Genomic DNA, 15,209 nt, shown 5'->3' with positions numbered 1-15,209 from the left:
TGTTCAAAATTTCAAGGCCATCAGTGTGGAACTACTGTAACAAAAATCTGTCCTTTTTATGGTGACACAAAGGTTGAACAAGCCTCCTTAGATGGACTCAAGAGGCTTGCTGGGCCAGAGTCCTCTACATTCAGGTCTGCCTGCCGCTGGGGTCCAAAATACCCCAGGCAACAAATTAATCAAAACAAGGCAAAGACACCTTTTTTTTTTTCTCTCTCTCTCTCTCTCTCTCTCCCTTTTTTGCTATTTCACAGATTAGTATAGAAACCAGCTCTTCTGCTCTTAAAAGTCATCCCCGATGGGCTAAACAAGGCCTGGTGCTGATTGTGGAGAGCACTGTTCATTAGTGCCATTGAAACAATTTGCAGTCTTTAATTAACTATTCATCTGCAATCTAGACACAGGTCTGGAGTCAAGATTTTTAAAGATACGTCTGGCTCTAGGAGCACTTGGGCTAGTTCACTCTTTTAAAAAACAGAAAGAAGAACAACAGTCCTGATTTTCATCATGCAACGACACTTAGAAAGCATTTTTAGCCTTGATTTCAGCTGCCAATCATGGCGATCCCGTTCACCCGCTCCAGTCTGAGTCATAATTTCATTTTGTGGTTACACAAAAATATCAGAATTGGACAAAGTTATCTGACTGAAAAATAATATGTTTTCCTGAGATGATGGTGACCTCTAGTTTGCTGATTTACATATACTTTCAACTCATTTTCCTTCACAGTGGGAATCTCAGAAGCATTTTCCGATATAGTATATTCAGCAGTTGCTTGAGAAAATGTTATCAGAGTAAATTAAATTTACCCAGGTGTGTGTATATGGTATTGTCTCCCATGTGTTGACTTCTAGGGCACGACTTCTCTAGGGGGCGAATGAATAAGGGGCTGACTCTAGGTTTAAAAACCAGTTGAAGCAGAAGGAGGCTTAGATATTGGAATGGGACGCACACTCATACCCTATTAAAGGCATTCGTGTAATGTCAGCCTTCTGTTTCCCCAACTTCTCTTCCCCATTGCCTAGAAAGTCACAATCCAGCTACATATATAGCCCTAATCTCTACAAAATCTTGATGAACATTGCTGTTCACATACTCTAGTTCCATAGCCAGTTCCACAGCCACAGGCAACCTGGAAGACCCTTACTCCCTTTCAGTCAGCTTGAACAAGCCATGCAGACCCTTTGAAGATGACAATGCATGGAGGAACACGTAATACACGAGAGCCAAGGACAACCTCCCACCCCAGTCCCTGCCTTTGTAAGTGGACCCAACAGTATGACAGCTTCCTTACAACCCTATTATCTCCCCCTGATTTAATTTACCTATTTATTTATTGACATGTGGGATCTTAGTTCCCCAACTTGGGATTGAACCTGCACCCCCTTCAGTGGAAGCGTGGAGTCCTAACCACTATACTGCCAGGGAAGTCCCTCTCTCCTGATTTTAAACAAGATCGCTTTGGATCACTTCAAAGGCAAAAAGTTCACTTGCCATTGGTTATGATAATTGTATTTGTTATATGTTCAGTTCTGCTGTGTATTGAAGAGAAAAAAAAATGCTGTGATAATTTCCCCTAAATAATACAGTAACATGTGCTCAATTCAGAATGTATGAGAAAAATGAATAAAGAATAAAAATTGATGATTCACATTTATATATTCATTTAATAAAATACTTATTGAGTAACTTCTATATGTCCTGATTGTTTTGGGAGTTTGGGGATACTTTGGTGAAAAAAATGAATAGCTATCCTCCCCTTGTTGGAGCTTAGCTTCTAGGAGGAAGGGCAGGCAATAAATATTAGGCATAATAATAATAATGAGAGTATATGGTAAGCACTTTGGAAAAATGCAAAAGTTCAAGGAGACTTGGCAAGTTGCAATTTTAAGTAGGTTTGTACTGACAAGATTCAGTGAAAAGGTAAAATACAAGTTTTTGAGAAAACGAGAGAGCCATGTAGATGCATTGGGAGAAGCATTCCGTGAGTCCGTGAACCAGAGAGAGCCATTACTAACATCTTGGAATACCTTTTTCCAAATTTTATATGCACCTACACACACATATATATCTATACATGTTACTTATCATTGGAATTATGCTGCACATAAACTTTTACAGATTTATAAAGAAATTGTTTAGAAATTTGAGAAAGGACCACACTGATAGCCATATTTAAATTTTCCAAAAATTTTCTATGGTTTCTCTTGTATTTATTTGAATAGTCTATCTTTAGATATAAAGAAAATGATTCTTTAACTCTGGAAGCTAGCAGCCCTTACTTGATTAGCTAAGCTCAAAGAAGTGATTGGCCAGCTCTCATCTCCTTAGGATAAGATTCTCTGCAATGTGATCTTTCTTCCCTGGCTCAAGTGAGCAAGGGGACAGCTAACATCAGAGGCTAGGAAAACAAGGTTAAATGACTTTATTGCCCCATGTCTCAGTTTCCTCACCTGCACATAGGGGATTAATAAAGTTTACTGCTCTCCTGAGGACTCTGGTGGATTAACGAATTAACGATCGTATGGTGCTAAACAAAAGCTGAGCATTGTTATTAGAGAAGAAAGAAAATTTATAGTCAGATAGTACCTTTCTGTCATCTGTTGCCTTGGTAACCAGATTTGCAGGTGCAACTGCCATTTTTGGCACTGCATTCCAGGGTGTTCTCCTCCACACACTGACATCCTGAAGAACAGCCAGCTCCACAGGCTCCCTTGGGACAGTCTGCAAGCAGATTGAGGCAACCCGGTCACCTGAAAACCATGCTTTGTTTCTTTCACATTGTTAGTGCACAGTCATGTAGTTCTGTGGGGCCTGATTATGGGTAAAACAAGGGGATCATCCTGACTGCCAAAAAATTAGGGAAACAAATGTCTTTCAAATCAGGCAATTCATTTGCTTTTTGGCAACTGGATGTGAACAGTGAAGCCTGAACTACTTAAAAGGCTTTAGGGCTTCCGGGAGAGAAATTGCTTCTCAATGCGCTCCATTGGTGCCTGTATTTAATATTCTCCAAGGACTGCTAAGGCCTGCCAGGCCCTGTATTCATCCTGCCGCAGCACGGCGATGATGGACAAGCATTGATGGGAAAGCTTGCCATTGTTTTCATTCCCTTTCATTATACGGTAATCCGAAATAATTTTACATCGTGTAGATGACACGAAACTTTCATCCTGACGGCAGCATTATCTTGGCCACATCTTTGGCAAATGGTGCTCGCCTTTCCTTCACTATTTTCCCCATGACTTTGAGTTTTAGGGATGCTAGTCAGCACAGGAATTCTAATTTGAGAAAGTCTCACCTTTGCATTCAGGAAAACATACCGTATCTTAGTTCTCTCTTTGAGGAGTTATAGTAATTCAATTCCCTTTTCAAAATATAACTCTGACAATTTTTGCTCCCCCATTACAAGTGTCTACAGGACTCAAATAAAAGATACTTCAAGTGCCCTCCAGGATCAAAATAATTATATTATATACCTATATAGGCTTTGCTGTGGACAGCTGCTTGGAGAGAACAAAAATAAACAACTTGACTCCCTGATGGATGGAAATTATTAGCATCTGCTAATATTTGCTATTATTAGCAGAGCTAATTTGAAGTGGTGGTTACAATGCCGCCATGGAGGGTGGTCTTTGTCTTAGTTGCCAGGGACAGAGTTACCCCTTAAAGCAGAACAGAATTATTAACAGGGCTCCTTTTCACTGTTAATAGTATCCTATTTGGATGATAAATTATATGATACCTCCATCATCCTTCCTGCATCTTCTTAGTGTTGAGACCTTTCCCAGACCCACCAAGCCCCCAGGGTCTCTCAGAGCTATTGTCTTACTTGATGTGGACCTCGTGCTCATTCTAGAGCACTCACCTCCTTAGACTGGCTTCCATGCCCTACTTACTCTTTCTGGTTCAGCTTGTAGAACAGTGGTTCAGGGGACAACTTGGACACCATGGAATACTTAAATGTGACAGTTGGGTACATTAAGAACATAGAACTGGAGAAATATATTTACAAAAAAAAAGAAAAAGTGGAAGAAGTAACATTTTTTAGCAATCCAGTGTCTTCTCAGGATTTGCTATGCATTGAAATGTATCCTCCAAAATGCATATGTTGAAGTACTTACCTCCAGTACCTCAGAATGTGACCTCATTTGGAAATCGTGTCTTTGCTGATGTAATCACTTAAGATGTGGTCATACTGAAGTGGGATGGGCTTATAATCCAATATGACTGGTATCCTTATAAATAGGAGAAATTCGGACACAGAGGCACTCACACAGGGAGAATGCCATGAGAATGTTGGAGTTCTGCTGTCACAAGCCAAAGAACTATAGGAAGCTAGGGAAGAGGCTTGAACAGATCCTTCCCTAGCACCTGCAGAGGGAGCAGGATCTGCCAGCACCTTGATCCCAGACTACCAGCCTCCAGAACTGTGAGGCAATGCGTTTCTGTTGTTTAAGGCACTCAATTTGTGGTACTTCATTGCGACAGCTCTAGAAAACTAATATAGGGTTGCAAATTCAAGCTTCTTAGAGCCAGGCAAGTGGCATTAATAAATGAAGCCTCAAGTCTGAGCAATAAGAGTCCTGAAGAACTGGAATATGTATGATTTTCTAAAGAGGGTCACATTCCAAATGCTAACCACCACTGCCACAACCACCATCTGCTTTTTAAATTTTTGAGCAGATAAATTATGACTTAAATGTTTTTGCCAAACCATCTGGTATTAGCTTATAAAATATTCAAAAGTTATTACTAAAAAATGGGGAGTGTCTTGTTACCCTAGAGGAACAATAACAGAAGTCATGCTATCTTTGTTTCTAGGTGAGTTTTCTTCCCTTGGCATGTTCCAGGAAGTATCTGATGCTCTGGAACATACCATTGGCATCTCCATTTTCTCATTTACCCATGTCTTCTCCCCTTCTCTTCCCTTTGCTTGTCCAAGCCTTTCCTCATGACTCAGGCTCAGTTTTCTGTGATGCCTTCACTGGCTCTGTTATTGGAGAATTCACAATTTACTCTCTGTTCTTAAGGAGCATGCCTTTTCTTAAGTAGATAAGGTCCATGGACATTCAACTAAAAATACAATATAAGACTCTAGAAGGTCTCTGTTATTAAAAAAGGGTCATAGTATTACTGAGGTTCACTCAGGAAGGATTTTCAGAGGCAGGCATATGGAATAGGTGGGGGAGCGAGGTACAGACTGTTTGAGGCTCACTGGTACTTGCACACAGCTTCAAGATGGGATGGTCGGTAGGTGTCCAGAGCTGTCCCATTGGGAGACAACTTAAAAGTTACCGATGAGCTGAAACATTTATTAGTGATTGTGTTTTCTCACATCTTTGTAGAATGTGATTGCTGGCCAAAATGCAAAATGAATAATACGTTTTAGACATTTTAGGGAATGATATTGTTTTGTACTAGAACCCAGAAATAAAAGACACCTGTACTGGGCCTTCGATATTCAACTTTCACAAAGTGTGGAATGTCCAATATTAACAACCCTCTCTCAATAATCAAGGTAAACCTAACTAGGAAATAAAAAGGAAAGACTCCAGAAATATTTTTCTTTTATTCATCAAAATATAGATTCTATAATATAAGGAGGCTAAATAAAGATTAGAGCATAAATTGTCTCATATATATTTATATGATATGACCATATAAAATATGTTATATGTTTTACTCTTCTCTTTTGTCTAATATGAACAAAGAAGAACAGAGATGTGCTGCTTACCACCCAGTTCTACAAGGGTTAAGTCCTAACCCACTGCACGAATAGTGTACCCTGAGGGGAATCCAGGATGAAAAACAGGATGAGGCACTCTGTGCTTTGGATAAACAGGCCCTTAGATGGTTAGGTGCATATCTCGGCAAAAATTTCAAAGAACCCAGATTCTTTTACCAACATGTGTGTGTGTGTGTATATATATATATATATATATATATATATATATATATATATATATATATATATATATATATATTAGTAGAAAGAGTGTTTATTTTTTTTAATTACCTTAAAATGTCATTTACAGAGATGCAGATTTACATAACTTGGCAATAACATTTTAAAAATGTATGGGCTATTTCATATTACTGCACTTCCTCTTTAATAATATATAAGGCATTTTATTTTACGTAAGTAAAGGATAATGTATAATATCATATAACAGGTGTGGTGTCAGTTAAGTCAACCCTAAAATTAAATGAGATGTGTATGGGAGGATAGAAATATATATAAATAAACTGGCTTCTCCCCTACCTCTTTGGAGCAGTTTCCTCAGAGCAAACTGAGGTGCTGTCTCCTAGGCTCTAGTCTTCAGCAAGACCCTGAATAAAACTTAAGCTCACAGCTCTTATGTTGGGTGTTTTCCTTTATGTTGACACTAAAGTATTTTCAGTATTTTTCTGAGCTTCCTTGCTTACACACAGAGAGAAAATTTGGGGCCTGTGACTTACTCAGGTGACAAAACTTCCCATAGCGCCCTGGCTCACACATACAGGCACCATACACCCTGTGGCAATGGCCATTGCTGGCACAGTTACATTTCCTTTTGCAACTCTTCCCAAAGAATCCTTTTGGGCATCCTAAAGGGTAGAAAGACAAAGGAAGTGAATATTAACCCACATGCAAACCTCACTAGAGCGGTTGTTACATAAGATAAGGAGCTTGCAAAAGGTAAGACATTTCCAATCTGATTGGACCAAGGCTAGAGAGCTCTTTTAAAAACCAACCCTGTGATTTTATATCCACTGCCAAAAAATTCTGCAATGACTTGCCATTGCTGTTGGGTTAAAAACTCCAAACGTAACAAGACTGATGAGCCCCTGCACTGGCTGACCTCATGTTGCACTAATATCTCATTGACTTCTGCTCCATCAGCTGGCCTTCCTTAGGTGCCTCTAATATACCTCACTCTTTCCCACTTCAGAGCTGGGCAACACGTGGCTCACTCTCTCTTCCCTTGTCTCATGTCTCCTCCTTTTGCAGGCTTCTGCTTAAGGGTCACTCCTCTAGAAGTTGTTCCCTGGCTCACACAGTCTGTATGGTTCTCATGGTCTGACCTCCAAGCACACATTAATATTTAATTTGAAATACCTACCAACATTTGTAACCGATGTCTGCTTTGAACAAGACTGTAAGTTCCACGAAGAAGGACCAGGAGCTTTTTTATTTTTGTTTTGTTACCATATCATAAAACCTGGCACAGTGCCTTGAAAGCACTTAATATATATTTTTTGAATAAATGAATGAATATCGTTCGGGGGATAAACAACTAGAGGTGTCTTCCTGCACCACTTTGAGAGCAAACTAAACTTGGTTTCCATCTCCCCAGTTTTACGACCTGTGAGAACCTAATAAACTCCCCATGCTTTCTGGCAATCCCTGAAGACTTATATCTTCATCGACTCTCTGCCTTCAACTCCTGGGACTGTACAAGCAGTTTCTTTTTTGTGTTTTATCCACTCATGTAGAAAATGTGGTCTCTTGACTGATTTCCATGAAAAATCCACAGGCAGCACTCATTGGATTGGTATTTTGTAAGTTTTTCAACCATCATTTCTCCTCTCTTTTCCTCTTTCTCTCCTCTCCTTTTCTTCTCTGATTTTTATCTCACTTCCTCCATGATTTGCCCAAAGAGATTCATTTTCTTCATTCTTTTATTATGCAGAGCAAATCAATTCACTCAGGCCCTATGTGTAAACCTCTGCCCACGAACTCAACATTTTGCTCAGCAAATGAGAAAGGCTTTCTCTGTATCCGGATTCATCCTGCTTAGATCACAGTTGGTGATTTAAGTATCAGTTATTTTTTTCTGTTACACATTCATCAGTCAAAGCAATTGTGCTCTTGTATATACAGACACAGCCCTTTACTTATTTAGAAAAACCACCTTGAAGAAGAACTACAATCCTGCAGCCTGTGGAACAAAAACTGCATTCACAGAAAGATAGACAAGATGGAAAGGCAGAAGGCTATGTACCAGATGAAGGAACAAGATAAAACCCCAGAAAAACAATTAAATGAAGTGGAGATAGGCAACCTTCCAGAAAAAGAATTCAGAATAATGATAGTGAAGATGATCCAGGACCTCGGAAAAAGAATGGAGGCAAAGATCGAGAAAATGCAAGAAATGTTTACCAAAGACCTAGAAGAATTAAAGAACAAACACCTAGATGAATTAAAGAACAAACAAATAGAGATGAACAATACAATAACTGAAATGAAAAATACACTAGAAGGAATCAATAGCAGAATAACTGAGGCAGAAGAATGGATAAGTGACCTGGAAGACAGAATGGTGGAATTCACTGCTGTAGAACAGAATAAAGAAAAAAGAATGAAAAGAAAAGAAGACAGCCTAAGAGACCTCTGGGACAACATTAAATGCAACAACATTTGCATTATAGGGGTCCCAGAAGGAGAAGAGAGAGAGAAAGTACCCGAGAAAATATTTGAAGAACTTATAGTCAAAAACTTCCCTAACATGGGAAAGGAAATAGCCACCCAAGTCTAGGAAGTGCAGCGAGTCTCATACAGGATAAACCCAAGGAGAAACATGCCGAGACACATAGTAATCAAACTGGCAAAAATTAAAGACAAAGAAAAATTATTGAAAGCAGCAAGGGAAAAACAACAAATAACATTCAAGGGAACTCCCATAAGGTTAACAGCTGATTTCTCAGCAGAAACGCTACAAGCCAGAAGGGAGTGGCATGATATGCTTAAAGTGATGAAAGGAAAGAACGTACAACCAAGATTACTCTATCCAGCAAGGATCTCATTCAGATTCAATGGAGAAATCAAAAGCTTTACAGACAAGCGAAAGCTAAGAGAATTCAGCACCACCAAACCAGCTCTACAACAAATGATAAAGGAACTTCTCTAAGTGGGAAACACAACAGAAGAAAAGGACCTACAAAAACAAACCCCCGAAAATTAAGAAAATGGTCATAGGAACATACATATCGATAATTACCTTCAACGTGAATGGATTAAATGCTCCAACCAAAAGACACAGGCTTGCTGAATGGATACAAAAACAAGACCCATATATATGCTGTCTACAGGAGACCCACTTCAGACCTAGGGACACATACAGACTGAAAGTGAGGAGATGGAAAAAGATATTCCATGCAATTGGAAATCAAAAGAAAGCTGGAGTAGCAATACTCATATCAGATAAAATAGACTTTAAAATAAAGAATGTTACAAGAGACAAGGAAGGACACTACATAATGACCAAGGGATTGATCCAAGAAGATATAACAATTATAAATATATATGCACCCAACATAGGAGCACCTCAATATATAAGGCAACTGCTAACAGCTATAAAAGAGGAAATCGACAGTGACACAATAATAGTGGGGGACTTTAACACCTCACTTACACAAATGGACAGATCATCCAAACAGAAAATTAATAAGGAAACACAAGCTTTAAATGACACAATAGACCAGGTAGATTTAATTGATATTTATAGGACATTACATCCAAAAACAGCAGATTACACTTTCTTCTCAAGTGCACACAGAACATTCTCCAGGATAGATCACATCTCGGGTCACAAATCAAGCCTCAGTAAATTTAAGAAAATTGAAATCATATCAAGTATCTTTTCTGACCACAACACTATGAAATTAAAAATGAATTACAGGGAAAAAAACCATAAAAAACACAACACATGGAGGCTAAGCAATATGTTACTAAATAACCAAGAGATCACTGAAGAAATCAAAAAATACCTAGAAACAAATGACAATGAAAACACGATGACCGAAAACCTATGGGATGCAGCAAAAGCAGTTCTAAGAGGGAAGTTTATAGCAATACAAGCCTACCTCAAGAGACAAGAAAAATCTCAAATAAACAATCTAACCTTACACCTAAAGGAACTAGAGAAACAAGAACAAACAAAACCCAAAGTTAGCAGAAGGGAAGAAGTCATAAAGATCAGAGGAGAAATAAATGAAATAGAAACAAAGAAAACAATAGTAAAGATCAATACAACTAAAAGCAGGTTCTTTGAGAGGATAAACAAAATTGATAACCCATTAGCCAGACTTATCAAGAGGGAGAGGACTCAAATCCATAAAATTAGAGATGAAAAAGGAGAAGTTAAAACAGACACCACAGAAATACAAAGCATCTTAAGAGACTACTACAAGCAACTCTATGCCAATAAAATGGACAACCTGGAAGAAATGGACAAATTTTTAGAAAGGTATAACCTTCCAAGACTGAAACAGGAAGAAATAGAAAATATGAACAGACCAATCAAAAGTAATGAAATTGAAACTGTGATTAAAAATCTTCCAACAAACAAAAGTCCAAGACCAGATGGCTTTACAGCTGAATTCTATCAAACATTTAGAGAAGAGCTAACACGCATCCTCCTCAAACTCTTCCAAAAAATTGCAGAGGAAGGAACACTCCCGAACTCATTCTATGAGGCCACCATCACCCTGATACCAAAACCAGACAAAGATACTCCAAAAAAGTAAATTACAGACCAATATCACTGATGAATATAGATGCAAAAATCCTCAACCAAATACTAGCAAACAGAATCCAACAACACATTAAAAGGATCATACACCATGATCAAGTGGGATTTATCCCAGGGATGCAAGGATTCTTCAATATACACAAATCAATCAATGTGATACACCATATTAACAAATTGAAGAATAAAAACCATATTAAAAAAAAAAGAAAAGACCACCTTGAAAAGTAGAGATGCAGCTTTCATTTTGTTTATTTCCTATTAGAAACATCAAGAACTTAAAGAGCTCTCTCATATGACCAGCCATTCCTACCGTCTTCACAGGTTTTCCCATGAACCCATGAGGGGCACTCGCACTGCCAGCTCAGAGGATCACACGTGCCTCCGTTCTGACAATCACAGATGCCGTCATACTCTTTCCCACTGGTCTCTGGGGAACGAGCTATGAAGAAAATGGAGAAGGTGGATATACAGTGTAATATACTCATTGTGATACAAATGGTTAGAGAATAAAAGCTTGTCTTTCTATTAGAATGTATTCTCAGTAATTAAAATCTCTGTAACTTGCAGACTCAGGAAGAGTCTCTGGCCTGTTCCCAGTTTGGATGGCATCATCATTGCTGGGGGAATTACTGATACAGCTAGTTAAAATGCTGACTGAAGAACTGCTAACAAGTTTTACATGCAAAATTTACCTTGTTCCTTAAACTCTAGCCTTCACATTTTCAGAACTACTTAAACATTTTTGCTCTATATATGTTACTGACCTTAGTGAGAAACAAACTGCATCTTCTATTTTGGAAAATGGGAAGAAAATGTAGGAAAAAAAGCCATGGATTTTTAACTGGAAATGAAGGCAACTAAGACTGTCTTGAGGGTTCCAAGGTATTCTGCACAAAGATTGACAAAGTCAAGAAAAGAACTGTTTTCTTTGGTTTGTTGTTTTGGGGGGAAGTGCTTAGTATTCCATTAAAAATAAATAAAGTGGGGGAAATGTCTATGACTTTAAGCTTAACTTGAGTAAATAGAGCTGTTGAGATAAGGTTAGTAACCATTTAAATTGACATTTTATCATAATTGGCTAAATATTGTAAAACTACATTTATATCACCTCTGCCATCTACCCACCCACACCTTTCCAGATGCTGCTAATATGGAAACTTGGCTTCTTTTCTTTGCTTTCAAGCTCGAGGTTACCATGAAAAGGAAAGACAAAAACAAAAGGAGTAAGAGAGAAAGAAACCGGCAACAAATACTGGTTGAGACCTGCATTGTTAATTTACACGTAGTAAGTCTTTGAATTCTTACAGCAACTATAGATGGCACATTTTAAAAAATATATAAATATATATTTTAAAATATATAAAATATATATATAAAAATATACCTGGAAAATGAAGCTAGGCAAGTTTAAATAGCTTGCACAGTATCTGGGTTATAGCAAGGCATCAATATTGGCATACCAACACTATCATCTGGTAGTCCCCCACTAAAAGAGTATGATATCACGGTGCACAGGGATTTGCTAAATACTTCATTAACATCAAACAGAGCAATTATCCTGGAGAAGAAAAGTTTAAAACAAACATGCGCTAAAACATAGCTGGATGATTTGGAAGAAGTCATGAATCTTCCCTTCCATATAATATATAGTCCATTCATTTATCATATGAAAATACTCCTATCTTCTCTTTCCACTGGATAGAGTCTCACAATAACAAATGAGACAGTCAATATGAAATCTCTTCAAAAGAAATGGAGTTCTAAAATGTGCTGTTAAGATTAATATGTGGTAATTTTTTAATTGTTTCATTGTAACTACTTGGAGAAATTCCTAAAACATCCAAGTAGATGTTTTCGTTATAGACCAATAAAGACATTGGGCTAGAAGATCTACTCCGTGGGAAAACCAACTTTCCAGATCCTTGCAGATTTTTTTTTTAAAATGTCTCTTGCTGCATTTGAAGAGCTGGTACTCTTAGAAATACTAGTGATGAATGATTGGTCACTTCCATTTATTACAGTTTATAGGGATTTTTTTTTTATAAATTTATTTATTTACTTATTTATTTTTGGCTGCTTTGGGTCTTTGATGCTGTGCGCACGCTTTCTCTAGTTGCAGCCAGCTGGGGCTACTGTTTGTTGCAGTGCGCGGGCTTCTCATTGCAGTGGCTTCTCTTGTTGCGGAGCACGGGTTCTAGGTGCGCGGGCTTCAGTAGTTGTGGTGCCAGGCCTAAGTAGTTGTGGCGCACGGGCTTAGTTGCTCCGTGGCATGTGGGATCTTCCCGGACCAGGGCTCGAACCCATGTCCCCTGCATTGGCAGGCGGATTCTTAACCACTGCGCCACCAGGGAAGCCCCTATAGGGATTTTAAAGAAAGTGTTCTTGCTCTCCCTTTTTGTTAAAGAATTACTGAGCACTTTTTTTTTTTCCAATTTGGATTGTTCTGTTTTAATTTTTGTAGAAGAAGAATGAAAGAAAGACAGGAAATGCAAAGAAGACATAAGCTTCTGTTTTCAGGGACAGACTGCCCTTTCCTGGACCATGTGAACACGTAGAGAATCTCAAGGTTTTCCAAAGCCAAAGAAGGGGTCATGTTATCTTCATTTTATCAGGAAGTTCATTTTCAACATTTCTATATTAATTTTGCGTCAGACGTTTTACTCTGATGCATTTGCAATAAATTTTTAGTTTCATCTCTCATGCTGACATGCTAGGGATCAAGGGTTTGGAAGATGCACATTTACCAAAAAATTTTATAATATAGGGAAAATATTTACTTCCTAATAGTCATGCAGTAAGATTATTTGATCCCGGTTTTATACAGTTGACTATGTCAAGCAGCAGGTCCATATAGCTGGAAGTCTCAATACAAAGTTTTATCCATTCATGCACAGGTCCCTCCAATTTGGAAAAATGTGAATAGGACCTGGCCAATAAGCTTCCAGACTAGTAAGGAAATGGAACAGAAGCATAGCTAACTCTAATTCAATGGAGAGAGGGAGAGAGAGAGAGAGAGAGAAAAGTAGAGAGAGAGGCTTTAAATCCACAGAAAATATAAATAGCTGTGATTGGACTGGGGCCATCAAATAAAGCTTCAGGCACTAAATGGCAATAGACAAAGATGTCAGTTTAGCAAAAGGCACAAAGCTGAAAAGTGCAAAGCATTAAGTAGTGAGTGGTTTAGCTTGCTGGAAATGATAAGCTGGTCAAAGAGTTGTGGATAAAAAGAGAAAAGGATTTATGAGGGCCTGATATTAGATGGTTGCCGGTAACTAGATTAGAAGCATAAAGCTTTATGTATCAGGAAATGGGACACTCCTGAAGCTTTCTGAGCAGCAGGGAGACATGATCAGAGGGATGCTTCAGGAAGAGCCTCCACACTCCAACTAGTAATTCTGGGGGAACCACTTCACTATGTTATAATTCAAGTTTTGCATCCATCTCATAATAGAAACAATATTTGTGCTTTTTCTTCCCCCATGCAGGGGCTTCAAAAGAAATTCTGCTCATATCATCTTCCAAGCCATTCACAAAGACCAAGAGAACTCTTTTATTAAAAAATTTATAAGGGAAATTTAAAAAGAGAAAAAGGAAATAAAAAGAGTCAATATATTCTGTTTTTATTACTTGTCAGTTTTAGTATCTGCAAATATACCTCCATTTAAAATATAAAGGAAAAAATTTATTAGAGGTATTATTTTTCAAATCATTGACATTTTCTCATGAGAGACATATAAAAAACTTACAAGTGTCATTGGCTGTACTTACATATTGTTTAAAAGAAAAAGAAAACACAAACAAAAAAGAGGCAGCGAACAGTCGAGCAGTTCCCTTAACTGCACTTCGTAACGCAAATCCTTTCATTTTTCTTTCTTCTTTGGGAGTAGCTTGCCAGGGCCTAATGATTTATTTAAATGGAGGGATTTTTATAGGCCTAGAATATTAGGATCCTTTATAAACTTTTACGTTCCATGGATGAACAAGAGACAGCACATCAAGTTTCCCAGGGAACACAAAATCTCCCATTTTAATCACATGTTCAGTTTGAAACCTCAGTGCTTCACAGACATTCTTTGTGCACAACAAATAAATTGGTTTCTCACCCATATCAATTGTTAACCTTGTTAAAACATTTTGGGGAGAACATATGTAAAGAGCTCATGACCAACAGTTTACCAGCAGTAAAGGAAAATTCATCACTCTCTTACCCATGCTCCAAGGAATCACTTACTTTCATTACAAAGAATGTCTCCCCAGCCAGCTGGGAAGGAGCATCCACTCTTTCCTTCCTGGCACCAGCCTCCATTCATGCAGTCCTCACAGCTCAACGTGCAATCGTGTCCGAAGGTATGAATCTAAACAGACCGGAATGCAATATCATCTTAGTGGACCCATACTGTCTACATCACTGAAAATAAAGATGAAACCCTTCATGTCCCAAAAAACAAATAAACATGATCCTTGAGCACATTTCCTAAAGAGTCCCAGTAAAAGACAATAGCAAAGAGATACCTTTTAAAATAGAGCTTGGAAGTAGTCCCTAAAGAATATTTAGGATATTGAAGAAAGTAAAAAATGAAAAGAAATTACCATTAATTTCTGAACACAAAAATAATCAATGGTCCTGGCACTTCAGTGTTTTTCCTTCCAGGCTGTTTTATGCAAAGTTTTTTTTTTTTTTTTCCCCAAGTA

General features: G+C 38.0%; 1 protein-coding gene across 1 annotated transcript in view; it reads right to left on the bottom strand.

The window, feature by feature from the left end:
* Positions 1-7,036: 7,036 nt before the first annotated feature.
* LOC137224260 (EGF-like and EMI domain-containing protein 1) overlaps positions 7,037-15,209 on the bottom strand; it is a 61,369-nt gene continuing 53,196 nt past the window's right edge. The window contains 2 exon segments of the mRNA XM_067737143.1: positions 7,037-7,068; positions 14,749-14,872. Of these exon segments, the coding sequence (XP_067593244.1) occupies positions 7,037-7,068; positions 14,749-14,872 (156 nt within the window).

Source organism: Pseudorca crassidens, chromosome 5 (genome assembly GCF_039906515.1).
Source record: "Pseudorca crassidens isolate mPseCra1 chromosome 5, mPseCra1.hap1, whole genome shotgun sequence".
NCBI lineage: Eukaryota > Metazoa > Chordata > Mammalia > Artiodactyla > Delphinidae > Pseudorca > Pseudorca crassidens.
Note: the sequence above shows the minus strand (reverse complement) of the source record. Positions and strands in the feature narration are given on the sequence as shown.